Source organism: Rhinolophus sinicus, chromosome 1 (genome assembly GCF_057876585.1).
Source record: "Rhinolophus sinicus isolate RSI-liver-muscle chromosome 1, RSI-T2T, whole genome shotgun sequence".
Lineage (NCBI taxonomy): Eukaryota > Metazoa > Chordata > Mammalia > Chiroptera > Rhinolophidae > Rhinolophus > Rhinolophus sinicus.
In genome coordinates, this window is record NC_142501.1 from 29,613,250 (window position 1) to 29,639,732 (window position 26,483).

A 26,483-nucleotide genomic window follows, 5' to 3' on the forward strand; every position below is an offset into this window, starting at 1 on the left:
AAAGAGCTCAGTTTTTCCAGAAATAAATTGCCCTGGGAATAATGCCACTGAATTAGACATTAAGGAATTTAAAAATAAGTTGCAGACGAAGTCTACAAAAGTTTCTTCTATGTATAAATGAAGTCCAGGTGGAAACTACAACAAAACGTTCCCTTTGTAGCATGTATTTTAAAAAGACCAGCCCCCTCAGTATATGCAGGTGGGTCCTGTTTTAGGAAGATATTCAAATCCTTAAACTCTTAAAAACAGGATAACTAAGAGGTGAATTTCACATTAAAAAGGAATTTTAAAAGCACAGTGTGCTCCCTTAGTGACTTTGTATCATATAAAGACTATGTTAGTGAGTTAAAAAATATGTTAGTTCCATGAATTGAAACATATATGCAACTCTATAATTTGCATGTTTTCTGTATCTGTTTTACGCCTCTTTTATGGATAGCTTCCTCTGTGTCTGCTTTACAGCACATAGTACTCTGTTATCCTACCGTTAGTGGACAGTGATAGATGCAACTGAAATTCCTACCAATTTAATTTATCTTGAGTCCTATCCTGACATAATTATCTAAAGAACTTGTGACTGTAATCATGTGAAACTTCTGTTAAAATGAAAATTTTTATCTGGCCCCCAAATGAATTTATGGGTAAAAATTTATGAATAAATCTCATACCAAATGTCAAAGTTTTACATGTGAATGGTTTTCTTCAAGAACATATGAAAGTCAAGAAAATCCTCTTAATTTTCATGTTAAAAAAACTGAGTCTGGTGGAGGACTCAACTCACTGGTGCTCCGGGCACATCTTTTCTAAACCCAGACTTGATTTAATCACATACTAGATATGGTTCAAGTTCTGATAGTTCCACTATCTTTAGAAAAATCCAGAAAGATAGCCAATGACATCTATTGCAAAGTGTGCTTGGTAGTTCTTTGAGTGAGGGATAAGGTCAACATTAGAAATTCATCACTGAACTCACTTTTCCAATCTGACAGTTTGACCACCATAGTAATTCAGTCCCATTGATTTTCTCGAGACATTCTTTTTTATCCCTTGAGATATTCTGGAAGGCAGTCCAGGAGAAGCATTTAATAATGTTTTAAGCAATGGTGCATCTTTGTGCCTCCTGGGGTGACCACTTTGAAGTCCTTTGAATAAATAAGTTCTGCTATATGTTAAAATGCAAGCTTAATTCTAACTAGTTTGTCTTTGAAGAGCAGCAAACAAATATCATCTCTCACAGGAGACCAACCGGCATGAGCCATTCAGACATTTTTAACAATTCCAAGAAAAGTCTTTCTTTATTCAGATGTCAAGCATTACTTCTCAAAAGTCAAGGTTTTCACGATCGCTCCCATTTAATGTTCATTGAGAAGCACCTCCCTCAAGTGCAAAATATAGTGGCTTTTGTACCAAGGAAACAAAAGAGATTTTCTAGTTTATTTCTCATTAATTGTGTGATTTAAAAATAGATGACTAGGCTTATTCCAAGAAAGGTGCTATGGAAGTATCTTGCTTACCCTCTGAGTTTGAAGGGAAAAAGAGGACTTCATTTTGCCGTAAGTTAAGTTCGTCTTCGTATGTGACAACCCTGGGTCCATGTCATCAGAGAAAGTTTCTGGGAACAGGTAGATTTGGAATTGATTGTGGAAGGAGGAAAAGGATAAAAAAGCATGAATCTGGCCGATATAAAGTCGATATAATTCTAAGAAAAAGGACCATTTGTTTAAAAGAAGAAAGAAGAAGTAATAATGGGTAGAGCGAATGAGGAAATTTAGCCTGACCAGACTACAGGTTGAAATAGGCAACTTAGAAGACTACTGGGATTTGAGGTTTATGTGAATTTCTCCACAAACTCAAAAGAAATGAAATTGTATTTTCATTAAAATATTCTATAATTTTATAAAATTATATATTCCTTGGTTAGTCTCTTCTTAGTTGGACACTCATGGCGCGTGCTATGCCTTCCCCTGCGGCCCAAGGGACAACTCCCTGCCCACAGCTTCTCACTAAGGGAGCAGACATATGTGACCAAGTCTGTAACACACGACTAAGCCAGGCACAGCTGAATGGACCAATGATTGGTACCGGACCCAAGGGTAACCAATCCACAGGCTGATTGTAGATTAAAAAGAGGGCTGATGCAAAAGAGCTCCAAATCAGAGACAGTGGTGATCAGCTGAACCAATCAGACCTCCACTTGGGAATCTGAATTATCACATATGGGGAGAGAATCAGTCAGCTGCTAGTGGGTGGATACGAGAAAATACCACAAAAGGAAATTGAGGCAATGAGGAAGGTGTCAAAGTGGCTAAGGGGGATTGTGGCGCCAGAGCAGGGGACCATAAGCTCCTCCCAATGCCTGACAGTATTCCCTCTTCAGGAAGCCAGATAAGTGGCTAGACTGGGTTCCCAGAGACAGTTTTGTCTCCTTGTTGCCATGTGTAACCTTATAATATAACTTCATTCTTGAAACAGCCTGAATGAAACACTTGCAACCCCACAAACTCCCAAATCTAACTAATACATAGTTCAAAATTTGGAAAAAATTGTGTTACACACTTCAGAGGCAATTTGGTATGAAGAGGTTCAATTTTACCTTCACTAATTTAGAAAAAACATTTTGAGAAACAGTACAATTAGCCATTGTACGTGGCCTCAATGGATTTATTAAAATTTGTCATCCTACTAACAGAAACATCTCCTGCCTGCCTGCCAAACAAAACAAAACAAAACAAGATTATGTTGAAGGTGTTATTGTCATCATTTTCGGGATTAAAAACTAGGAGGATCAGTGATGATGGTTTTTTCCCAGAGCAGATGCAAGGTTGCGTGGCTTGCTATTCTCCCTCAAATGAAGTTCTTGATGTAGTTGTTAAGTCGTGTGCCACTTGATCGATAGGCCAGTCTTCATGTTTAAACACCATCTCTCAATGTTTTATTACTAAGAAGGGCAGAAGATCAAACTCCTTGGTCATTTACCTAGATACTGGTTTGTGTTGAGAACATTGCTCAGGGCACAGATTTCAAAAAGGAGCAGCTAATTGGAATGTAGTAGAAAAATACATGAAAATGGAACATTGTATAGAGGGTGAGCACTTGACCAACGATTGGGGACCTGGATTCTAGTTGGTTCTAACAACCATGTTCACTAACAAACCATGTGATCCCAGCAAGTCCCTTTCCTTGTCTGTGTTCCTGAAATTCTCCGCATTGTGTTGTCTCCCCCACAAAAAAATGTAAGCTGCACCCTAGCAGTGTTGTCTGCCTGGTCTGCTAGGGCTGAGAACGGCTCCTGGCACCTTCCAGGGGCTCAGGAGATACTCATTGATGTTGAACAATCCATGCTGTACATTGGTCATTAAAAAAGCTTTTTTTTCATGTATGGAGTCTTAGCTATTTTTCAAAGTGCTTTCACATAGCTGGCGCTCAGCATTCGTTGATTGGAAATATAATATTTGTTTCTTTGGGTGCATGCTTTACTTGCTAATACAGAAATACAGGCACGGAGACCACTCCTGTTTCCCTGGAGTGGAAACAGGAGTGGTCTACGAGTTGGAAGACCTGGCCCATCACTAACTACCGTGCGACTTTGGGCAAGTCATTCCATTTCTCCCAGGTTCTGTTTTCTCATCTGCAAGGGGAGAGGGCTGAATTCGACCCTAAGCACCCTTCGGGTAGTAACTTCTGACTCTGGTCCTGTTATACCTGTTACATATAATGAATGAGTATTAAGAACACATGAATCCATGGGGAAGGATGTGGGGCTGCACAAGGAATGGAGGCAAAGTAATTAATGCAGAGGCATCAGTTCATTAGAAACATCAAGACAGGCAGACTCTGCTTTTTATGTGCACCACCTAAAATCCTTTATGAGCATCAACTGGGGTGGCTCTTCCTTTGCTCTTATGGGTTCATCAAAGCAGGTCACTGACCTCAGCCACATTTGCTGTCATACTGGCTGTCATGGGGTGCAAACATCATGGGAGAAAGCCTACCAGCTTGCAACTCCTTGCAATGCCCAGTTTGGGGATCCTGAGGGTTCTGCTATAACTTTTATGGCAAATGCCGAGTCATTCATATTTAGGGGCCCTTTATAAAAAACGACTAGAAGAGTAACCCAATAGTGAGTTGCTACTGACCTCTAGACTTTGTCATATTAGTATGACCCTAATTTCTTCAGCACAAGGTCCCATTAGTAAGAGGCGCCAATTTGATCTAGCATTCCTAAGGAAGGGGATCTTTGAATTACATGAACGAAGAAAGAGACACATAGCCAAAGTAGGCCAGCAAGATTGTAATTATGCTTGAACAGGCAGTCTTCTGATGAAGGGTCCAGATGGTTGGAAAGAACCAGGAAGCAGAGAAGAAAGGATGAGCCGATATTTTGTTGGCAGGGCTACATTAAGACGGTCTTCTGGGTTTTCACTACTCGTGTTTCCTGTGGACTTTGTAAGTCTGCATCTTGCTGGGGGCCTAGTATATAGCCCATGGGAGGAAATACTCTTGCATGGGATCAACAGTCTGGAAAGGAAGAAATGCTGTCGTGAACTTTCTGAGCCAACAAAGGGAATGATATGCTCTAGAACTGTTTGAAATATTATCATTTCATCATCATTTAAACCTTTGCTAATTAAAAGAAAAAGAAAAAAATTGAGCCTACCCATATCGGACCTTCTTTATCATGTTCCCTCTTAGTCATTAATAAGAATCTTTTTGTAAGATTCTTGAATAGTTGATCACTGGAAGTTGAAAGTAATCCAAGAAATTCTTGGAAGGAATAATCAAGATTTTCCCATTGTGTAAATGCTCTCCAGAGAGTTAATCACAGTAAATTATTATAGCTATGTCCTGGTTTGTGTGTCATTCCAGGAAAAGGCAAAATCTCAGATAACAGACCAGAGGGATTAGCCTAGTTATAGTTACCTAGTACAGTTCCCTGAAAAAACAGTCTGAGCATGACTTTCACTCTCAGATTTTAGTTACTTCTAATCCCCATAATATAAGAAGTGTGTCCCAATGTCGTATTTTTGGCTGTCCAGATTTGTGTATTTTCAAGCCATCATGGCACAAATTCAAGTTGCCTCCAGTTCTACTCAGCACGGCTCCCTGTTTTTGCCTGAAAAGATTAACATTGGTACACTCATCTGGGCATCCAGATGCTGGTGACAGACCTAGCCCAGCTCTTGGGGCAGCCTGGGCAGCTGGAGCTAGACAGTGACTCAGAGACGCATGCAGTGCGGCTCAGGGGATACATTTAGACTTGATAGGAAAAACAGATCCAACACTCAGACATATTTACAATCCCCTGTTGTGCCCAAGGCAAAAAATGGTGCGCATGGCCTCTTCACCCTCAAGCAAGCCCTTCAAGCTATTTTTTCTTTACAGGGACATTCACCTGTGTCAGAATATATTGTTGATGGCAGTGGCGATGGCATTGGGAGGGGCTCGTATGGTTTAATGCCCTGGTATGGTTTAGTCTGGATGGCTCAGCTCCACAGGCCTGTACAGAGGACCCTGCCCTGCCTCTCCTCTCTTGGGTCAATAAAAGCCACTGCAGATGAAGCCTGGAGTGCCTGCTCTGGCCCTCCTTGGTGAATGCAGATGAGCACATTTACCTGCAGCTGAATATGAAGTTAATGCTACATCCTCCTCAGCTCCATCACTGTCTCGGGCTGAAAGCCAAAGGAGGGAAGGGATGGGTTAGTGCCGGAGATTCACCTGGAGACAGCACCTGGAGCACTATGAAAACACTCAATGGCTTGCAAAGAGGCTCTCGACCCCTTAAAAAGGAATTCTCCACTGAGGTTCTAAAAAAAAAAAAAAAAAAAAAAATCTATGATTTTAAAAAGAGTGTTTTTAAAGCTTATGAGGAAGGTTGTATGTGGACGGCGTGTGTGTGCTCAGGAGAAGCACATCTGTGTTTAGTAATGGAAGAGGCTGAAGAGTCATCATCCCTTTCTAGAGAAAGAACAGTGCACTGGGTCAGAGCCTTTGCTTTCTCAGAATTACCACACGCCCACGACCATGGCACCTCACTGTCTGCAACGGCATTAAAGGCCTTAACTAGAAGCTCTCTGAAGTCCCTTTAGGCTTGATGCTCTACAAATTTCGATTTAAAAAATGGGACAGAATAGAAAAATCCCTAAAGACAATTTTATGCTGTCATAGAAGATGACACATGTGGTTATTTGTTTAATGTCTGTGTCCTCAAAAGGACTCAGGTCTACGAAGAGAGGTGCTGTGTGTCTCTAAGGCCCTTGCTCGATACATATTTATTGTTTGATGGTCACAGATATCACTGCGTCACTAGTGTTCACACTAGTGGCTTTAACATTGGAGCAGGACAGCTCTGCTGTCACACTGGTTAGCTGTGTTACCAGTTCCTTAAGCTTTTGTTGCCTTTGTTTCCTGGTGTGAATAAAAGAGGGATTGTGATGATCATAACCGTAAATCTGTTGCATAGGGTTTTTTTGAAGATTAAGTCAATGAATATATGCAAGGCCCTTGCAATAGGGCATGATATATATATAGAAAACACCATACTGCTATCCTTTGTATATTATTATCTGTGGTGGTGCTGGTGGTGTAGTTATAATCGATGCTTTGACATCGTCCTCCTCTGGATATTTTTTAGTGGGGTTGGATCCTGTGAAATATGAAATGCTCTTCTTTCCTTCACAGCAGAATGAAGTGAATTTTGGTTTAACTTTGTTCCTTGTGGCATGACCGGACTCCTTCATACTTAGCCCCTTGGTAACCATTCACCCAACATTCTCATTAGACCAGATCATAAATTAGAGAAGCCTAATTCTCCAGCTTTAGTTATTGTTCCTAATGGGTATTTTTCTCTCTGTATGAATCCTGCAACCACCTCCTGGTATGGAATCTGAGTTGAGTAAGAACTTACATTTATATGTGGAGGAGGCAGGGACATTATAACCATCACTTAAAGACAAGGAGCCTGGTCTTCTAGAGGCTGAGGAGCTTGGTTTGCTCTCAGAATTGGTAAGAAGCAGACCTGAACCCCAAAGCCAGGGTATGTGAGACCAGATTCTGCACTCTTTCTCAGACCCAATTATTTCATGCTCCCTAAATCTTTATGAATGTCATTATCCTCGCCTAATCTGCCCTCAGACCAAACAAGTCCTGTCCAGACTCACTGTCTTCTTTCCTATTTTATACAGTTCTCTCTGTGTGACCTGTAGCTCTTGAGGGTGACAACAGAATGGTTTTGCAATTTGTTCACATGAAAGAACAAATAGAAACCACACCCCCCTGCGACCATTCAAACCGGGTTTCTCGTAGTAAGGTGGATGCCTTGGAGAAAAAAATATTGAGAATTGTCAAAAAGGGATATGATCAGCAAGAGTTGGTATTTGCTGTAAGGAAAACAACCCAAAGGGCTCATGTTTACAGAGACATTTTTCTCTTGATTCATATTATTTTATAGTCATTGACTATAGTCATTTTTATATTACCTAGACTTGTTATTTTTGTCTTAATACCTTCAAGTAGAATCATACTAGGTTTGTCTGTAGACATTCAAACACTGGACAGAAAAATGCCCACAATAATGTGATACTTCCAAATCTACATGGGTGTTGCTTTTAGCAACCTTGATATAGCAATATTCTAATTAGTCTAAAACAGATAGTCAATAATTAGAACAGGAGCTATACCGTCATAAAAAAAGTGATTCATGGCTGATATTCTATACTTAAGATCTCTACAAATTTGATCACATTTAAAATTCTCAGTTAAAAGAGCAACTAATATTAAAAGGTCAATCCATATATACTTTTTAGAAACACATTTTTAACACAGGGAAAATAATATTTATACCCAATTGTTTGCTGTCCTGTAGTAACATGCCCAATTGCATTTTCATTTTCCATCTGGGTGTTTTTTGTATCTTGGAATTACGACCATAAGCCACTTCAGAGAGATAAAGCTTAATATTCTTTTGAAAGACTCCCAGGGAAATAAGGGTCCTTAATCTTCTCTGCTGATCTGTTTTAGTATTTATTAACTCTTATTTTCATATTTAATCTAAATCGCTCATGCTTTGGTTTGAGTTCATTTCTATCCATTGTCTTCAGTTGGAGAACCGAAAAAACAGGACAGCAGCCTCTTGGACAGAGGTCTTTGTATTTGTGAAATTCCCTGCGATTCCTCTTGTTTTACTCTTCTGTCAATTTAATAATTCTGGTCCCACAACCCAGTGGTAAATCAAATAATTATGTGACTGGAGTCACAGCTACAAACAGTATTAATCAGGAGAATCACATGACAAGTACATGCGTCATGGACTCATACAAAATGTCATGTTGTAGTACAGAATTTAGAGAGAGAGAATTTAAATAGTCTATGAGAAAAGCACCTTAAGAACTACCATCTCAGTTTCGTTGCCTTAACCTTTCCACATAGGTCTGACGTTATAACCCTTGAATCATCTTTATGGTTTCCCACCGAAACCTCTCCAGATTCCCCACACTTTTCATTAGTGGATCCTGGAAGTGGAAGGGGTATTCTCGTTAGAGACTGACGGATGCTGAGCACAATCACCTGATTATTCCTGCTGACCACATGTCTGTTTATGTAGGACGGTGATTGTTTCTCGAGCAAACAAAAACAAAGACAGTGGTAAGCTGCTTTCCCACTGTCAGCTCGTGAATGACAACACACATGGTTTTTCAAGTAATTGTTATGATACTGTACTTGCCTGGCTCTTCTCTATTTTGTGTCTCTTTGTATGTTTTTCCCAGCTAGGTGTAATCCTATACTTTTTATTGTTTTCATCATTCTTCTAATTTTTGATATTTGTACTTTTCCCAAGTGACTTAAATTCTGATTCCATTCTCTAAGCTTAAGTTTCTGGTCATTCTGCCCAATTTTGGAGTGCTATGTATGTATTCTTTACTACACTATTAATTCCCCCCTGCATACACACACACACACACACACACACACACAAATATCAAACTACGTGGACAATGACTATCAGTGGCAGGCTATTTCCTGCTCATAAATGGATTTTCTAACCATACTTGAGTAATAAGGATAACAATAAGGAAACATGGAGCTTTTGCGAACCCTCGCTCTTCTAAGACACTCCGTAGAAGAGTTTAAACACTTGCCTAATATTTTGGGGGTATGGAATATTGATTATTACGAATCCCTGTGTGTTTGGCTTTATTACGAAACTCGAAAAACTCTCTCTCCTCTCTCTCTGGCTTTTGTTTCCTGGAAATATAAAACAATAAAGCAAACATGGGAAGTTTTATCCTATCTTTTGGTGAGGGCTATGAGAAATAGTTTCAGGAAAGATTGACTATGCAATTCTGCCACAAACCTCAGTGATCTGATCACGCATCATCAACGAGTGAAGAAAAACTCTTATAGGAAGGAAATATAGTATCAATTTCCAACTCTCTGTCAACTGAACTGAAAAGAATTAATGAATGCATCTATCTGAACAGGATTTAATTTGAATGTGTAATTAGCTATAGATTACATCTCAAAAAAGTGTATTCACTTGAAAGGAAAGCTTCTATTAATTCTTTTGAACCAAATGCAGATTATCAGTACTATATAATATATAAAATAATATCATCTTTGCACATTAGAAATAAATTATGAAAAATCAGATGCCTATTAAGACATAAAAATTGATGTAAACTATGATATTTGGTGATGAATAATAGGCCAGATGTTTCAGAAAGGAAATAATTAGTTTTGACATATTTCCAGATGACTGAAATTAGCCACTATTTTCCCCACATTGTTGGGGATCAGAGTCTCCTTATTGTAATGGATAATATATTGCATTCTTTCACAAAGCATAGTCAGGTGGCTTCATCTTACATAAGCATAAAAATATGACCTAGAAATTGTTATGAAAATATCACATAAGCAAGCTGCTTTATTTTTATTAATGATTATACATCTGTGCCTTTACTCAGAATTCTGATTTAATGGCCGTTCCTGTCGCATTTTGTAAACCTTGAAGGGTTTTAAGCAGTGAATAGTTTGAAAAAGTAGAAATCCTGAAGTTACTGGGCTTTGTGACTTTAATGAGGTGATGAGTCCTACAAATCGGTTTATTATGATGTTTGTGCAAATTAGCATTGAGACTTAAAATTTTAAATGTCAATCACTGTTGCCAGGATTGACTTTTGTAGTTGACAGCCAAAACATCTGGACTTAGCATTATATGTCATGCAATTGCATGGTCCAAGCCTAATTTGGGGCTGGTTAACTCATTTTATAGTGGGTGCCTTTCTTTACCCAGCATGAGCTCCCAGAGCCACACCCTCTCTCCTTAAGGCCTTTGATTCATTGCTCTCTTGGTCTTGCTCCATCAATCTCTGTATTTTGGCAGAACTAATTTTTCATAAAAATTTAACCTTGATTCTGGGTGTTTTCAACTCCATGCGTGAACTACTTTGTCATCCACTAAATTCTGACCATTCCTTTTTGTTCCCTCTTGGTTTATCCTGTTGCCCTACTTCTCTCTTGTTTCCCCTGCCCCCAAGAGAGCCTCCCTGCTCCCTGAATCCCCCCGGGGAAAGTACCTCTTGAGAGTTCCTGGTTCTCCACTCTGAAGTTGCATTGGTAGGCTGGGACTGAGCAGGCATTGCCTTGTGGAGGGCAATCCTGTTTACATGATCTGTAGAGAATGCAGAGCTCAGGTATGATGTAGAACAGCAGGAAAACCCATGCATTGGTGACCAGGGCAATGCAGATGACAGGGTCATCACACCGGGGCTGCTGCTGGAACTGTGGGTTGCCTCTCATGAGCATGGAGATCCACACCACCCAGATAATGATGGAGACGAGCATAGTGATGAAGATGAGCCTCCCATGTGGCTTCCAGTTCTCACAGGGGCCACAAAAGGTGGCTGTGGAGACGAAGAATGTGAGGGCCATCAACAAAAGCACGTAGACGAGGAGTACGACAAAGTCCAAGTTAAGCTGACATGGCGTCATATGCACAAACATCATCCCCCTGGTCATTATGAGAGTCACATACTCAATGGCAATGATTGTCTGCAACAGGCTGAGCCCAATAGCAATGCACAGAATTGTTGTCCAAGAGAAGGCGACCCTACCTCGGACCAGCTTCACCAGGTGGGAGGCATGAGCCAAAAGGCAGGAGAAACAGAGAGCAAAGAAAACCCCAAAGAAAAAGTAGCGCACAGGGGCAGTTTGCTGACTGAACTGGAAAATGAAGGCAAAAGCAAGGCTAAAGAGCCCCAGCACACCCAGGAGGAAGAGGATCTGTGTAGGGAGGACATTCCACTGGCCACAGTCTTGAACCTTTCGTGTGAGACAGAGAAATGCCAAGAGCAGAATCACTGTAACCACTATGCCGATTATTGCCAGGCACTCCAGAACAATGCCCCATGACCCCTCTGTGTCACACAGGAAATAATAGTCCTCGGTGGACTTGACACAGTCCTCATACATGGTGACTGTAGGTGGACCTCACGAGAATGGACTTCTGTTCCCCTGCAGAAAAAACATGAGACAACCTTATGACTTTACATCTACCATAGAATGCCTGTTGGGTAGAGGCAGGGCGCTGTCATATTTCTGAGTCCCAGATGAAGACACCTTGACCCACTGAACAAAATAGCTCAAAACTATCAAACCTTCAAAACTATCCCAGCTCCATCCTGCTGGAAAAGCAGAACAGTCTTCACTTGGGGCCTCTAGATAATCGATCCATTTCTACGTCACAATTTCTACCAAGGCTTTTTGTAGCCTACTGCAGAATCGTTTTCATAGAGCTCCAACCACCTGAGCCACCGGCCGGCCCAGATGAATTGTTTTCATAAAATGGCGTGTGAGACAATGTTGGCATGACTGATGATATTCTAGTTATATTAGGCTCCAGAACAAGGGCTGTCAACATTAAAGGATCATTAGGTCATTCAAGACGCTGATGTGCTGCTTGAAGGAGACAGGCAGGTGATTTTTCCTAGTAACTCTAATGACTGTTCCTTCTTTTAATTCAAGTCTATTCAGTAAATACCTACTATTTGTTCACCCAAGAATAATACACAATGGTCCCTGCCTTTAAGTAACTTTTTGGACAGTTTAGCACCAAAATCTATGCCTTAATACAGGTAGCCTAGGAAAAAAATTCCACATATTCCTTTGGAAAAAAGTACCTTGCAATTGAATACTTCTAGTTCTACTCTTTTTCAATTATTCCCAAGCCAGCTGGATGGAGTACCCCAGATTTATAGCTGAAGGCATGGCCCCTTCATTCCGACTTACCTTCTCTGTGTCCACGCTAGAAGCTGAGGCTGTGGTGGCTGCGAGGTTGTAACTACCAATGAGTAAGACGGAGACAACCTCAGCTTCTTTATTCTCTCCCCAAATGGGCGGAAGGACTGGAGGCCCTCACTCAGATTCCTGCAGTGCCTATAAAAAGAACCGGAAGGTCAGAAAGACACACCTATTCCAGTTTCACAGCAGCTTTTCTACAGAGATTTCTTTGGTGAGAACAATTATTTTCCATCTTACTGCTAACTAGAGGCACCGTAAGCTTAGGGAGGTCCTGAAGGGGGTGTGAATTTAGGAAAGACACCTTCTTCCCCATATACTTCAATGACTTCCAGAAGCTGTGAGAGGTCCTCTGTTGGCCTTCCATGAGGACACTTCATTCTTCTGACCTACTCTCTAAAAAGCCATCTCTAGAGTCTCCCTCACATCTGGATTTTAATCATAAGATCCAAAGGAGCATCCATTCAACGAAGGAATAAGTGTTTTACTGGGCCAGAAAGGAAGGGTCTATGCAATAAAAGCGTCAGCAATTGGCAAAATTGTGAGTTAAGGGAAATTTTTCTTCTCTACTCTACTACTCTCTTTTCTTCTCCGTTGGAAGTCCTTCCTCGGGCCTTGGATGTCCATCAAGTGTGGAGCTTGGTATAATTTCCCTCTATACTTCCTCTCCTCATCTCCATCAGAATGAACTTGCTCTGGGTCTCATTCCATTAGGGGCATTCCTAGAGCCCAAGATAGAACTCAAAACTGAAAGTTGCCAGCTGATATTGATATACTATATTCCTTCTCTCCTGTGGTGACATATAATAGAGCACATAGTACTGTGTTCTGCCTAAGCTGATGACTGTGGTCCCCCTCACTACCCCTCTACCACCCCCCTCCAATTTACTCTTTGGTTCTTTTCCTGGATACTGCATTTATTATTTTTTAATTTAATTTTTAAATTACAGTTGACATTCAATATTGTTTTATATTAGTTTCAGGTGTACAGCATAGTGGTTAGACATTTATATAATTTATGAAGTGATCCCTCTGACTAGTCTAATACCCACCTGGCACTATACATAGTTATTACCATATCATTGACTATATTCCCTATGCTGTACTTTGCATCCCTGTGACCTGGATATTGCCTTTTGACAGGATTTCTGAAGACTCCAAATCAGTACCTGTTAGTTTGGTTTCAGGACTCTTTGTGGTCTGGCCCTACCTTTCTCATCCACGCATATTTCTTTCAGGTCTCCTGGCCCTGTGGTTTAGCCGGGTTGGTTTTCCCACTGCCTCACAATGAAACAAGCTCCCATCCACTCTCCTTCTCTTAGATGTTGTCCCTGACCTGTACTGTCTTTGCTTTATTTCTGTTTATCCTTTGTGTTTTATTCCCACTGATCCTGTTTCCTGCCCAATACTTTTCCTATCTCTAAGATCTAGCTCATCGTATCTCCTCTATAAGGTTTCCTGCCTCCCTGATCACTTGAGCCCCCATATTCAACTCCCACCGTGCTGTTCAAGATTATGAAAACCATGTTTTCTGCCCATTTTATTTGCATTAATTTGTTAATAAATAAAATAAATGAATTTAAAAACAATAAATAAATGTATTAATTTATACCCCCTCAATTAGATTTATAGCTGCTTGGGGGTCAGGTTCCATATTATGCCCCACATAGCACCTGGGCCCGAGTGGAGCACCTCCTAACTGGTGGATGGATTATTTAATTGAAGGATTCTAATGCTAGAATTCCAGGCCTTGTGTAGGTATTTTTCAGCAGTGTGGTTTTCCAGCAGATGCTTTTTAATGGAAACCACCTGCAAATAAGTCAGGACCTTAAGAAATCCCAGGCAAAATCAGTCTGTAGTAGGGTTCTATCTTTAGAGACGCCTTAACTTTAAAAAGCCATTTGTTTTCCCTTTGAGAGAAAAGTATTCCAGGGAGGAGAGGCCCTTTACTTGCTTTAGGCATAACTGTGGTCAGACTGAAGCTGTAAAAGTGAATCTAAAGTTTACGTTAAACTTTAGGTAAAGGGATTTTCTAGGTGATGAAATGTGACATCCATGAGGTCTCACTCAGAAAACCTAGTGAGTGGCTAAATTGTTGTCAGTAGAACAACAGAGGATTTTCCATTTAATTCTTCTAAGAGAATTACTTTGGTGACCTCTTCCCTCCTCCTACCCCTTCTAGCTAGTTACTCATGGTCATTCCCCACTGTTGTGATGTTCTGGCAAGCTTGTCTTCCAAGGAGGTTCCTCCTAATGGCTTGAGGCAGGTGAATTAATGAGTTAATGACCACAAAGCCCTTTGAGCACCTCAGATAAAAGAACTAGTCTCTAGGTACTAATTATTGTTATTTAAAAATCTAGGGTTATAGAATTAACCCATCTGCTGCTAGGCCTTAAGGAAAGGAGGGCCCCCTTTGCCGACGCTTGTCCACATCACTCACACCTCATTTCCTTTGGCTTTTAACATCACACCAAACAGTTCAGATGTGGCTTTGATGAATCAAAGTATATCGATTACCACGAGTCCATTAAAAATGGAGATAAAACAGTTAAGAGATCAAATGCTTTTTTCCAAACACCTATTTGTGTTGTTTCCTTCTCCCAGAACCAGAACTGGAGGAAACGTGAGAGGTCACCTAGTCTAATCCTTTCATTAATAACTAACAATAAGGAAGTCAACATGATAACATGAGGAATTAAACAAGAAGGAAGCAGAGGCCCAGGTAGATGAAGGGATGTACCCAAGGTAAGGAATGGTAGAGGAGACAGCCAGGGTTGTCTGATTCCTCGCCACGTTGTTGCTGCCGTACCAGGCTACCTTTCCTGGCACTTCCCACCTCAGGGGGACAGGCCCTGAAAGAGAGAAGCCCTTAGAAAAGACACATGGGTCATGACCAGAAAGAAAGGAAAAAAAAAGAATAGATTATTGTCCTGGCATAGAATTAACCCTTGGTCATTTACAGAATGTAAAAGCATTTATGAGACTCTACAAGAGTAAGAAAGGATTTATTAAAAGTCAAAAAGAGACAGAGAAAGGGTTCTGTTTGGAATTGGCAGAAGTTTTGCCAGGGCAGTCTTGAGAGAAAGAGCTGCCGAAACAGAGGGGTAAGAGAGATACTGGCAGAAGTTTGCCAGGGCAGAGTCTGATGGAGACAGCTGTGGAAGATCTTGAAAGTTACTGGCAGAGGGAGTATTGCCAGGATAGAGCCCAAAAAGGACAGCTGCACCGATGAGAAGGAAGGCTGGGTTTTTATATTTTTCCATGCAGGATGTAGGGTGCTTGTCAGCTTGCAGGAGGTTGCTGTAGTGATTGGGAATTGTTCTGTTCCTACCTATGATGGACATAAGGTGCTTGTCAGCTTGCAGGTGCAGTGCTAGCTGGGGGATTCAGAGTCAAGCGATTAATGTTTAGCTTTTTCCTGTTAGCCCGCAAACTAGCTTCTGTTAACTCTACTTGTCTCATCAATTATGAGACTGCATCAGATATTCTCCATCCTGCAAAAAATCTTGCAACTGTCATGACTGGCCATGTGAGGACTGGCAGTGTGAGATGGCTGCGTTGGCCAGGAATGGATCATTTGCTCTTTTGCTCACTGGCGTCTGTAAGGCTGGCTTCGTGGGGGAACAACCAGTGAGCTTGTTCAGGGCCGCCATTCAGAAGGGTCCCATGCTTGGAGTTTAATGTTCTGTTGTCACTGTCTTGAAATTCTTAATAATTTTATCTTTGAATTTATGTCTTGTAAGTGAAGTCAGATGGGAGAGTGGAGCCTGTGCTCACAGGCAATTCGGCCTCCCTACCTTCCTGGGACAGGTTTTCAGCTGCTCATTCCATGACACCCCTTGGTGCTCTGGGTTACCTGACTTCCCCATTTCTACCCCTATCCTGTGACTGCTGTCACACTCCACCTGGGGTCACCCATCCACTGTGAGGTGGGCCGTGGGCCCTTGGAAAGATGGGATTGACTTATCCATACCCAGGCAAGGTGCCACATTTTCATTTGCATTGGGCCCTGCAAATTATGTAGGTGGCCATGGGTACTTCATTCAGTTTTCTGGTATATGGTTAATTTGGTTAATGATATGGTTAATATGGAAATGATGGTTAATTTGATCAATATTATACAGGATGTTGTACAGTTGAATTGTTATATTAATATAATGTATAGTTAGTTGTGAAGAACTTCAGTGTTTTTTCTGGATCAGCAAATTGTCAAGACTCTGAACTGGGTGTCATTTATGAATGTTCAGGGTATTTTTCAGGGAGAAAGTTATCTGATATGTTTTCCAGTTTGTGGCTATTGTGACATTTTAATTGAACTAGTATATATTGCTCTTATGTTGCATTGTTTTATCATTATTAGAAGAAAGCAGTTGACGTGGAAAACAGAGGTATGTTCGAGTTCAACTGCTGGATCTGGAAGTGTAGCTATGACAGTATTGAGAGAGATGTTGACCAATAAAACTTTTGATTTTATTTGGGCTGCGTATCAAAAGGAAAATTAGATGCAAGACCTTATAATGAAAAATTTTAAATGTGATTTACTAAAATATGCAAAGCTTAAACAAATGACAGACGACATATAATTTATAATGAAACTCTTACAAATGAAAATCTAAAACCTTCAAAATTAAAGACAAAGCTGGGGAAGCACATGATATCCTGTCAATAAGTCCTCACATATTTCCAAAGAAAAGTACATAAATGTATCAATAATTTATGATACATTTGTTGTCATCTACTAAGTTGTCATCTACTATTAATAAAAAACTTTATAATTGTTTAGTAGTATATTAGATGCAAAACAAGAAATGGATCATACAGCTGCTAAAAATTTTTCTTCTAGGATGTATGGAATAGTACATATGATTTTGATAATAAAATGATGAATCAGCTGACAAATTTAAAATTATATCTTTTAGTTTACCATAATATCTCATCAAAACTGCAGAACAGAGAAAAAGCAATTTTATAAATTAAATTATGATTGACATACAATATTATATTAGTTTCAGGTATACAACATAGCGGTTTGACATTTGTATTCCTTATGATGTGATCACCACAATAAGTCTGGTAACCATCTGCCACCATACAAAGGTATTATGATAATATTGACTATTTTCCCTATGCTGTACATTACATCCCCATGTCTTATTTGAGAAGCAATGTTTTAACACAATTATAGTTTGATATAGATTTTGTGATTCGATTTGATAAAAGCACTGATGCTGTAAGCTGTCAACACCTGTTACTTAGATCAGATATGAGTGATACAATTTTTATAGAAGATGTTTTGTGTTTAAATTTAAATTTACTCACAACTGGATTAGATATAATCTCCAAGTTGGAAACGCATATTGTTGATTCAGTATTATGAAAACTGGAAAAGTTGTAAAGGGATTATAAGCTTGGGTAACAAATATGACCAGAAAACATGGCAGTTATTAAACATTGTTCAAAATGACTAACAACCATGGTATATCCATCATGAAGCTTTGGCACCTAAAGAAATTTTACTTGCACTGCACAGGTTTATTGAAATCAAATGAGATGTCAGCAATCAAAACTTTTAGAAATATTTTGTTCAGATAGTGGAGCTGACCACATCCACTGACTATACACGGTTGAATTCCTGCTTGCCATAAGGTAAAATACTAAGCTAAGCATGAAGCATAAACTCAGAAATAAGATTTTGATTTCTTGAATTGAAAAACTCTCGCTTGGCAAATATTTTTGGACATGGTATTTGGATAAGTGAAAGCGCATATTTAGATGATTCTTGAGCATTCTTAACTACAATTTCGGGAGAAAACTGTGATATATTTTAACATGTCAAACATACTCAAGGATTCCAAAAGACATGGAAGTTTTAAAAAATAGCTGTAATTATCTGACATTCCTCCCATCAAGAGATGAGGTCGAATTCCCCGCCACTTGAGTCTTGGCTGGCTAGTGACTGTCTTATGACCCATAAAATGTGGTGGAAGTGATGAAGCATGAATTCCAAGACTAGGTCAAAACAAACCTTGCAGCTTCTGCTTTGGTCCCTTGGAATACTTGGTCTCCAGATGCTTTCTCCTGAGACTCAGCTGCCATGCTTGGAGAATCCCAAGCCACACAAGAGACCACATGTAGGTTCTCTGGTCAGTAGCACCCGCTGAGCCCAGCTTTCCATCCGTCCTTGTCAAAGCACCAGACACGGCAATGAAATAGCCATTTGGAAAATGGGTCCTCTTGTTCCCGGTTCAATTGAAACTTCACTGAACAGAATTTAGGTATATGTCTATATGTAAGAATTATTTGCATTGCTATGCATTTTCTACATTCATTTCTACTGAGTTCTAAAAGCCTAGTCAGAGCCAAAGGCATACACCCTTAGGATCATGTAATCCCACAGGTACCAGTATTCCATCGAAAAGATGTTCATTCTAAAGTCTTTAATTTTTCTTATGAAAGTAATAATTCTCACTGCTGTATGTTCCCAATATTATTGCAACATAAAGAATTGAACATTATAAAGTCAGTTTGAGTGAAATAAAATTAGAGATATTGTTACATCTTACTTTTCTCTCAGTGTCACAATCATTAGTTTTTAGAGGAAAATCTGAATCTTGAAAGAAAAACATTTGAATAAAATATCTATTTGCTTTTCAAAACTCCGACTCAATAATTCAATTCAACTTGGTGAACAACGAAGAGAATAAATGCATTTAATGCATATACTGAAGAACGATTAAAGGACGTTATGTTTATTATCTGGCTTAAGATTCATGAAAAATTTCTAGTGCTAAGTAGAATTGCTGTATGACCAATCACAACAACCTATTTGGATGAATTTTTAGGGTTTTCAACTTTGAATTTACAAAGAGAAAAAATGAGGTTCAACAGTGTACCAGATGTACGTATTGCTTTGTCCTCAGGTCTGCCCTTGGAAGGACTATAGAAAGAAGCAAGCACATCTGTTCACTAAATAAAAATCATGTCTAAAAGTTTTGTTTCTGTACCATTTATTTTAGATTTTATTTTCTATACAAATATTAATAAAATAATATGCAAGGTTTGCTCTGCTATGCTTTTATTTTACCATTGGTAATAATGGAAAATACCATTTCACAAAACATGTTTTGTGTGTGTGTGTGTGTGTGTGTCCGCTTGTACTGGGTTGAAATGTAAAATGTATTTCTCACTGTAGGTTGGGGTAAAAAAAGAAGTTTGAAAAAGACTAGTCTCATCAGATAAGCTCTGGCCTGGATTCTGAGTTGGGTTTCAGTATCAGCTGTGGGAACTAGCTCTCTGATTTTGGACAAGTTTCTTGATCTCTCTGAACTTAAATGTTTCCTCTCCCCTGTGGGTATACTTACATGAAGGAAAGACATCAGTGATTTTTGTGGCAATTTGGTCTGGGCTGAGTTAAAGAGTGTTGAAATCAAACTGATGCTACAATCACACCAAAGGTTAAATAAGACCGTTTAACTTAGGAATGCTACTAATTTTAAAGGACTTTTATACCTTAATTATCAACATGCAAACTATTATGTTAATGTCCAATGTTAGGTCCACACACTAAAGTAGCCTGACTGTTTACGAATAGAGCCTCTCTCTAGAAATATATTATTAGCATTAATTCATTCATTTGCTTGTTCATTCTCCTAGTGTCTTGTTTTGAGCACCTGTCTTGTGCCAGCTACTGTGTTTGTGCTTGAGATGCACTGCTGATGAGACGTAGGGCCCATCACTCGCACTATTAGAGTTGCTTATAGACTCAGGTGGGTGGAGGTTAAGCAGGTAATGAAAACATCGTAGGTGTTCAGTACCTAACCTGTGGGTGCGCCAGAGAGGGGGCCAGAGAGGCCCTTTCAGAGGAAGAGATGTCTATGCTGAGATAAGCTTTGTGCAATGAGGGTAAGAGTGCTCCAGGCAGAGGAAAAGCCTGCACAACGGCCAGTGTGAGGAATGGAAAGTAGGCGAGTGTGGTGGGGGCATGAAATGGGTGAGAGAAGGAGGGGGTGGTCCCAGAGCCTTGTATTTTAAGAAGTATGAATGTTTTCTGAGAGTAACTTTATTTATTGTATTTAAGCTTTATGTTCAATTACATTTAATACAATTCATTTATTCACTTATCCAACACATTGTTATGGAGCATCTATAACTATTTCTTGTGCCAAATATGATTGATATAGTGGTGAACAAACCAGACATGTTTCTCACCCTCAGTAAACTCACAGTTTGGTGGGAGGGCAGCCAATATAACAGCAAATAAAGACACACACACACACACACACACACACACACACACTTACTGATTGTGGAAAGTACTATAAAAGATGCTGTGATCAAGAGTAATGGAGTGGGGGGTGCCCCTGTCAGGGTGGGTTAGGAGGGCCTCTCTGAGGAGCCGATGATTTAGCAGAGACCCAGAGGATGGGAGACAGCCAGCCACACCCACGCAGAGCACGGGGAAGAGCACTGTAGGCGGAAAGGTCAAGGTGAGCAGGAGCTCAGAGGTGCCAGCAAGTATGGTGTGTTTGAGACATTGAAAGAAGGCATTGTGTCTGCAGCAAGGAGGGGAGTAGCAAAGGGTGAGAGTGGGGTAGGGACTGGGCATCAGATGGTACAGGCACTCGCGTCTGATGCAGCAGGAAACTACTAGAGGGCGTGAAGCAGGGAAGAGCTCACATACTGCAAAGCGATCAGTCTGGCTGCAGACTGTCTACCCTACTAAGGAACACAAGGCATTTGAGAATGGATTGGAAAGGATCAGGGTGGGAAGCAGAAAGCCATCCCGAGAGTCCGGGTGAGATGCTGTGATGGTGGCTACGAGTTTCCTAGGGCTGGGTGACAGACCCAGTAAGGTTCAGGACACTTTGGAAGTGGAATCTCTGTCTTGTTGGTGGTTGACAGGCAGAGAATGAAGGAAAACAGGGCCCTTGTTAGCCCCAAACCTGCTCCACCAGCAGCCCTCCACATCTCAGTTTACAGTAAATCCATCCTTCTAGTTGCTCAAATCAGAAACCTTGGCGTCACCTTGACTTTTCCTTTCACACTCCGTAGATGATCTAACAGGAAATACTGTTGGTTGTCACCATCTAGTTCCACATCACTATCATCTCTTGTCTGCATGGCAGCAGTAGACCTCTAACTGGCTGTCTGCTCCCACTGTTGCCCCCCAACCCCAACCCCAACCCTGTGTCTCCTACAGTATATAAGCAACACAGCAGCCAGAGGGATCCTTTGAAAAGTTGAGTTTGATTATGTCACTTCTCTGCTTAGAATGCTGCAATGGGCGTCTCCAGTTTTTAGAGAGAAAAAGCCAAAGTCTTTAGAGTGGCCTCGATGACCGGGCCCTTCTTATTACCTCTCTGACCGCATCCTTGGCACATGCAGTTTCGGCCTCTCTGAACTGCTCCTTATTGGCATAGACTCAGTGTATCTTGGGGCCTTTGCACTGGCTATTTCCTCTGCCTAGAATGTACTGCCGCCAGACAGCCACATGGCTAAGTTGCTCACTACCTTCAAAACTTTGTCGTCTATGAGGCCTTCCCTGGCCATACCAGTAAAAATTCCACACCACCCTCTCTATCCCATACTCTCTAACACTGTCCATTTTCTTATCCCACTCTCCTTTTTAATTCTGCCACAGAATTTCTAATGCAATAAACAATGAATTATGTCTTTGGTTTACTATCTATACCTCCTACTCTACAAGGGCAAGTGTCTTTGTCTGTTTTGTTCACTAATCGCCTAGAACAGTGCTTGGCATATCATAGGGGCTCGATAAATAGCTGTGAAATGAATGAATGAGGAGAAGGAATCAAGGCTATGTTAAGCCAGAGAGTGGAGCCCAGCGCCCCAAAGAGGAAGCACAGGCTCAGACATGGTGAACACGAAAAACTTAGAAGCAAAGGGTCAGCAAAGCACACGTAGTCTTCCAAACTCTCACTCTAGGCCAGGCGTGGCTGGAGGCGCTGTGGGTTTGTGCTCCAGGAGAGGGTTCCACTTGGCCCCCCACCCCTCCATTTTAAGTAAGAGAAGTTGGGACGGGACAGGAAACAAGTGGCCAACTGATCAAGCTGAAATGGGAGCTGTCCAAGGCGGGGGTGGCCTCGTTGGCAAGAAGAACATTCTGGTTTCAGATGACAGCTGCACAGAGGAGGACCAGCCAGCAAAGAAGGAAAATTTGTCTCTCCTTAGGGTGATTTCCAGTTTTTTTGACGTGAGCACGTAGGTGAATGGTGGTGCTATTTAGAGAGATGAGGAAAACTGAAGGAAGAAAAGGTTTTGGGGGTTGGAAGAGTCCGAACCAAGAGTCCAGTGCTGGACATGTCAAGTCTGAAATGTCTGTGAATTACTTGTGTGAATATGTCAAGTAGGTCAGAGGATATAGGCACCTGGAGCTTATAGATTTATTTCTGCCTTTTTGTACTTTTCTTTACGTGCCAGGGTCCTGTTGGCATTCCTAGCCATGGACTACGCTGGGTGGCATACAGGCAGACAGCTAGCCCTCTCCATCCTCATTCCTCAGCATTCTTTCAGCTGTGTCATGAGTTGGGAAACACATTCGTTCATTTATTCCTCCCATAATCATGCACTGAGCTTGTGCTGTGTACTGGTGTTCTGCTGGGAACAGAGTGGAAAAATGAATAATATAAATATCAGCAATTAAGAAAATCACATCTAATTGGAGAGATGTGCTGACAAATACTTGAGATTTATGTACTCAGAGGTATGTGTAACTTGAAGAATAAATTAATACTTCCACTTCCCTTCCTACCAAAAAAGAGACCCCTGCCCCCCAAAAGAGGGTGGAACGTATCAATTCCTTATGAGCTCTTACAAGTGATTATTTCGAAATTTTATTATGTCTTTGTGTCACTAAGAGAGGGATTGTTCAGTGAATATCTTAGCAATGGACTGACCCGTTTCTTACTTCCACATGCCTGAGGGTCACATTTTGAAAGGAGATGGGATGCAGAAAAAAATCAAGTCATGAAGGGAGATGGGCTGGAATGAATACTTGGGAGTCACCAGGACCCATGGGCATGATGTGCATTGTCACTGATGGGCTCATTTTGGGACACTATGCAGTGATGTGGTGTGGTAGCAGGAATGGAGTCTATCCCCCAAAGAGCCCAATATTTAAGGGCTGGTCAGGGAGAGAGAAGCCTATGAAGGGAGGAGAGGAGTAGTCTGAGGTGGGTACATCTGGAGAATGAGAGGTCACAGGTGCCAAAGGAGGGATGCAAGGGAGAAGGAGATGTCTCAGTGTCTAATGGTACAGGGGAGCCATCTAACCTGATAAAGACGAAAATGTGCCTGCTGGACTTTGTGAATAAAAATCCATTTCAGAGGAAGTAAATATTGATGAATAGAGTGAGTGAAAGGAAAAGAAACAAACACTGAGTGTAAAGTAATTTGTAAGGCAACTGTAAAAGGAAATCAGAGAACTGAGGCGGCACCTGGAAAGCAAGATGGGACTGAGGAGTTTGTTTGATTGTGTTTTTTGCTTTAGTTGGAGAACATGAACATGATTCTATGTTGAGAGGAAACTGCCAGGGAAGAGGGAGGACAGAGTAAAATAGAATGGAATTCCTAAGGAAGTGAGAGAGCTGGTGAGAGACCTGGCCCCCAGCACAAGTGGCAGGATTGATTAACCTGGGATGGAAGGCAGGACACCTCATTCTCTGAGAGAGGGAGGGAAGGAGTCAAGGCTGGTGTTCTCCTATGGCCACCAAGCGTCTTCTAGGAACAAAATCAACTCCCTTAACTGCACTTCCTCCATGAAGCCCTGGAAGAGACATCCAAACGCTGACGGTTCCTCTTGATTCTTCAAATGGTTGAGACTTCGCTGGGTTCTGATTTTAGGTTAAGGCCCCCCATTCGTAAAACACACTGCTCACACAGCAAACACCCACAATCTGGTAGCCTGTAAGAAAGAACTGTAAAATGAGAGTGGGACAACATGATTACAAGCATACATTACATATTCAAGTTTTCCACAAACATTATTTAAGGTGGGGCAGTAGACCTGTGTTTATACTGATGACGTAAGACCATCTTTTAGCTGAATTTTAATCTATAGAGGGAGAGGGAGAGAAGACAGACAGGGCTGCTGATCTGACAGGTGGCAAATAGGTGGCTGTTGGGTATTCATGCTATTTCTGGAGTTGTAAATTCATGGAGTTTGTTCGTCTAAATTCCAGGCAACAGCATATACCCTAGGGACATAAGGATTATATCACTGCCACTTTGGCTGAGCCTCAAAATAAATTATACAAGGAGGAGAGAGCATCCACCCAGCATACTCATTTGTAGAGTCACATTCTGCCTCATTTCCTTTCTTGCCAGACAAGGAAACCAGACATTGAAGTGCATGTTTAGTAGTATTTGGGCCTGGAGTTAAACGGTCTGAGTTCAAATTCTGCCTGTCATGTACTGTCTGTTAGCCTGGAGCATGTTAATGAACTTGCTTGAACTTCCCCAGTTCATCTGTAAATGGGGTAGAAAGGACAGTGTCATAGGTTTGTTGTGTCAAATAAACAAGGTAATTAATTCATGGAACAAGTTTGCATGGTGCCTGGGACATGGTGAATGCTCAACAAACGTGAGCTGTCAATAGCTCTTCTTTTTTAAAGTTAGTAAGTTTTAAAACTAATCTACATTAATAAGACTGAGCGTCTACGGTGCATATATCCTTATGCTGTGGGCGTCATCTGGGAACTATAAACCACAGAGGAAGAGGGGTTATAACTAGAGGGATGAGGGAAGAATTCGGACTCTAAGGCTGGGACTTGAGGGGTGGGTAGAGGATATACCGGCCAGCATGGGGGGATTCTAGGTGTGGGAGCAGTGTGAGCAAAGCTTGGAGGGGGGGAGAGCACCTTAAGGAACCAGCATTTATTCTCATGTTACCAGAGGATAAGGAACCCAGGAGAGAGGGCTAGGGAGGATATAAGAAGAAGCTGAGGTTTGAGCCCAGTCATACAATGACTTTTTGATGAGGGTCTGATGAAGTCATTGCCAAGGAAAACTTAATTCAAATTCTACCTGACGTTTGATTATGAGCTAGCTCCACACGGCTCCTGCCGATTCCTGCCTCACTTTCAGTCCACTCTGGCAGTTCCACCCGCCATGAATCGATTGTTCATTCTGCATTTGTGGCTATTGCGTGGGTCTGTCCTCAAATTCCTAGAATGATGATTCCTATAGAAACAAAATATTTCTAAAGGAAAAAACTAGAGCAAGTCAAGAATGTAGATTCAAAGGTAAAATCCATGGCATTCAACCAAATAAATACCCATCAATGTGGAATGCTGGGAAGCTTTAATTAGGGTGCTCAAGATCAAAGTGACGTTACTCAAGAGTGGAGAAGCCAAATGCACATGAAGGAGGTCTTCCTTAAACACTGATGACCAACTGTATTTATATACACAGTCACCTGATGGCCCTGAAACACGCACGTGAGCAGGCGTGTGGTATTGTGTTGTGGCACATGCAGGACAAAATTTACTGGGTGTTGCTCACGACATGTATGAGGATATTAATGCCACAGGAACATGGCTCCTGGCAGAAGGCAGAGCGTCCCCATAGAAGCAGTTCCAGAGACCGCAGCCTGGAAGCCTGTCATCCTGAGCATTAAACCTAGAGTGCTGTTTGGATATTTGTTAATATCTGTACTCTACTATTGATTGTTTTCCAACTTAATTATACAACAATCTAAAATACTGGCCATATGCTCTATTCCAGACCCTTGGGAGAGGAGCAGTGAGACAGGCCAGTGAGTCTTTTCATCAACCTCTATTTTGGGGAAGATACTGACAAAAGAGTGGGTTGGAGTCAGGAGAAAAGATGGCTTTACTAGTCTGTAGATTGGCGATTAGCAACCCTGTTCTCTGTGGCTCTCATTTTCATTATTTAATCCAAACGAGGATCAGCGATTTATTTGCTTAGCTCACATACCTCTTTTTTTATTCATCACTGTTATCAGCACCATTCCTTCACCCCATGTCCTCACCGTGGGTAGGGGAGTGACAACCACTCCTCCCTTCTTCACCTTGAGGATGCTCTACTGTTTTGGGTGTTCAGAGGGGGAGAGAGGGGAGATGGGGGAGATAGGGGACACTGGGAAGTCGGGAAGCAAAGGGCTCCCAGCCATTAGCATTGGCTCAGAAGTGAGAATGTACAATGTAAACCT

At 41.1% G+C, this 26,483-nt stretch overlaps 1 protein-coding gene across 2 annotated transcripts; it reads right to left on the minus strand.

Annotated features, from left to right (window-relative positions):
- Positions 1-2,348: 2,348 nt before the first annotated feature.
- GPRC5D (G protein-coupled receptor class C group 5 member D) lies at positions 2,349-12,444 on the minus strand. Of its 2 annotated transcripts, XM_088796475.1 has the most exons (4): positions 12,283-12,443; positions 10,572-11,508; positions 5,613-5,669; positions 2,352-4,518 (listed from the first exon to the last, which is right to left on the minus strand). In XM_088796475.1, the coding sequence occupies exons 2-4, from the start codon at positions 11,464-11,466 to the stop codon at positions 4,511-4,513; spliced, it is 960 nt and encodes a 319-aa protein (XP_088652601.1). In that variant the 5' UTR covers positions 11,467-11,508; positions 12,283-12,443; the 3' UTR covers positions 2,352-4,510. The 2 variants fall into 2 exon arrangements, with proteins under 2 accessions (XP_019600246.3, XP_088652601.1); XM_019744687.3 differs by lacking the exon at positions 5,613-5,669 and having other exon boundaries at positions 2,349-4,518; positions 12,283-12,444.
- Positions 12,445-26,483: the final 14,039 nt, after the last annotated feature.

Excerpts from the sequence above, each read along its gene's own strand:
- GPRC5D (XM_088796475.1), bottom strand. The coding sequence starts at position 11,466 with ATGTATGAGGACTGTGTCAAGTCCACCGAGGACTATTATTTCCTGTGT. Across the intron at positions 5,670-10,571 it reads GAACCAGGAACTCTCAAGAG|CCCGAGACAGTGATGGAGCT; the intron begins GTACTTTCCCCG and ends TTTGGCTTTCAG.